The sequence below is a fragment of the Loa loa genome, assembly GCF_000183805.2.
Source record: "Loa loa unplaced genomic scaffold supercont3.441, whole genome shotgun sequence".
Classification (NCBI taxonomy): Eukaryota; Metazoa; Nematoda; class Chromadorea; order Rhabditida; family Onchocercidae; genus Loa; species Loa loa.
The window spans coordinates 1-2,007 of NW_018108621.1; the positions used below are offsets into that span (position 1 = coordinate 1).

At 22.8% G+C, this 2,007-nt stretch overlaps 1 protein-coding gene across 1 annotated transcript; it reads right to left on the reverse strand.

The window, feature by feature from the left end:
• Positions 1 to 119: 119 nt before the first annotated feature.
• Positions 120 to 398, reverse strand: LOAG_15041 (hypothetical protein; the record flags this gene model as incomplete). The annotated part of the gene is made up of 2 exons (XM_003150533.1): positions 120 to 134; positions 219 to 398. 2 exons carry the CDS (start codon positions 396 to 398, stop codon positions 120 to 122), a joined length of 195 nt encoding a protein of 64 aa, XP_003150581.1.
• Between the last annotated feature and the right edge of the window lie 1,609 nt (positions 399 to 2,007).

Consider the following 2,007-nt stretch of genomic DNA (forward strand, 5'->3'; position numbering starts at 1 on the left):
TAATAATAATAATAATAATAATAATAATAATAATAATAATAATAATAATAATAATAATAATAATAATAAACAACAGTAGCAATAAAAGAAAGGGCGAGGAAAAAATATTGCTAATAAATTTAATATAAAAATTTCTAAAATATCTTACCAATTTTGTTTTTAGTGTATTTTTTAAATTTAAAATTCTTGTCATAATTTTTAGCTTCAATACGAATAACACGTCCAACAGCACGTGAAGTATCACGTATTCTCCTGTCTAGTTCACAAGCTGTACTACATGAGAAATACAATGCATTGGTAATGCAATTTGGACAATTCATGTCACATGATATTGCTAAAACAACCCTACAACCATCAGCTAAATGTATATCCTGTAAACCGGTACCATCAATTTGCATGACGATACCAATTTCCGGAAAGGATAGCAATCAAGCGTATATATTTTTGATTTTACATCAATTTTTCATCATATTTAATTTAATCCAGTTTGAACAATTTAATTTTAATTAATTTAAATTAAATTTAATTTAATTTAAAAACATTTAATGAAGTATAACATTTTTCTGATTACTTTAATATTTCGGATTTTTTTTAAGTACTTTTGAATTAATTAAAATTTTCTCAATATTTGTAGTACTATGAAAAATTTTTAGAATAATTATATGGTTACATTAAAATAATCATATTTTTCAACTTTAAAAATGACACTTACTACTTTCATCCATGTCCTTATCATTCATTTATCACCTAGTTTATCAATCCAATCAATGGAATAATATAGTAAAATTGAATTGAAAGAGAGAGAGAGAGAGAGAGAGAGAAAAAAAAAGGTTTACATTATTGCTCATTCAATTATTATCATCCATACTCTTATCATTCATTTATCATCTTCTTTATCAATACAATCATTGAAATTATAGCATGTAATTAAATTTGAAAAAAAAAAACTACCTAATTTTATCAAAGCCAATATTATCCAATTATATAACAGGATTCAAATTTAAAATGAAAAAGAAAAAAGGGAAATGATAATGAAGAACAAAGAAGATGTTGTAAAATTGATTAATGATAAGGAAACAAATGTAAACGATGTCGATAAGGAATGAAAAACTAGAATAAATAGTATGGAATGAATTGCTGCTTCACGAATGATTTTTGCGCGCACCACAAGCAATAGCGAAAAATGATTTTTGCGCGTGCTATAAGCAAATAGCGCAAAATGATTTATCCTAAAATGATTTTTGCGCGTGCTATAAGCAAATAGCGCAAAATGATTTACCATTCAGCAAAATAATAAATTCTTTCTCTTCTAGATGATTACCGTTTATTTTTTTTCTTTTTGTATAAAATCATGATCATTAATTTATATGAAATTATAATAATTGAAGCAATATACTTCGTAGTATAATTAATAACAACAACAAAAAAAAAAAAGATGAGCAGTAATCAGATCAATTATATTTTATTTTATCAATTACAAAATGATAGCAATCATAGTAATATCATTTACTAAATATAATTTTTAAAAATCTAAAAAAAAAAATTTCAATTATTTTTCACAAAATTAGCGTAATTATTAGCATTTTAACCAATTATTTCACGTGAAATTACGAAAAAAAAGTGTGAAATTGTTACTTGAAATATTGATCATTTAACTAAATGAAATTTCACACTATTTAGGAATAATATTATCACTGTTATCACTAATACTTCAGTACAATTTTCGATATTTATTTCATTTTCATCTATTCATTCTAGTTTTTCTGCTTATTTAATTATTGAAATTAATATTTTAAAGTATTTATTATTTGCAAATGTTCATTAAAAATTGATATTTTAAAAATCACAAGATAGTTTCTATCATACATTTCCCGCTACTATCAATTACTATCATCCCTTATCACACAATTATTTCTATAACTATTTTATATCTTTATTATTGCTATTATCATTATAAATTATTCGTTATCATTTATTATTATCATTATTATTAGTATTATTGTTTCC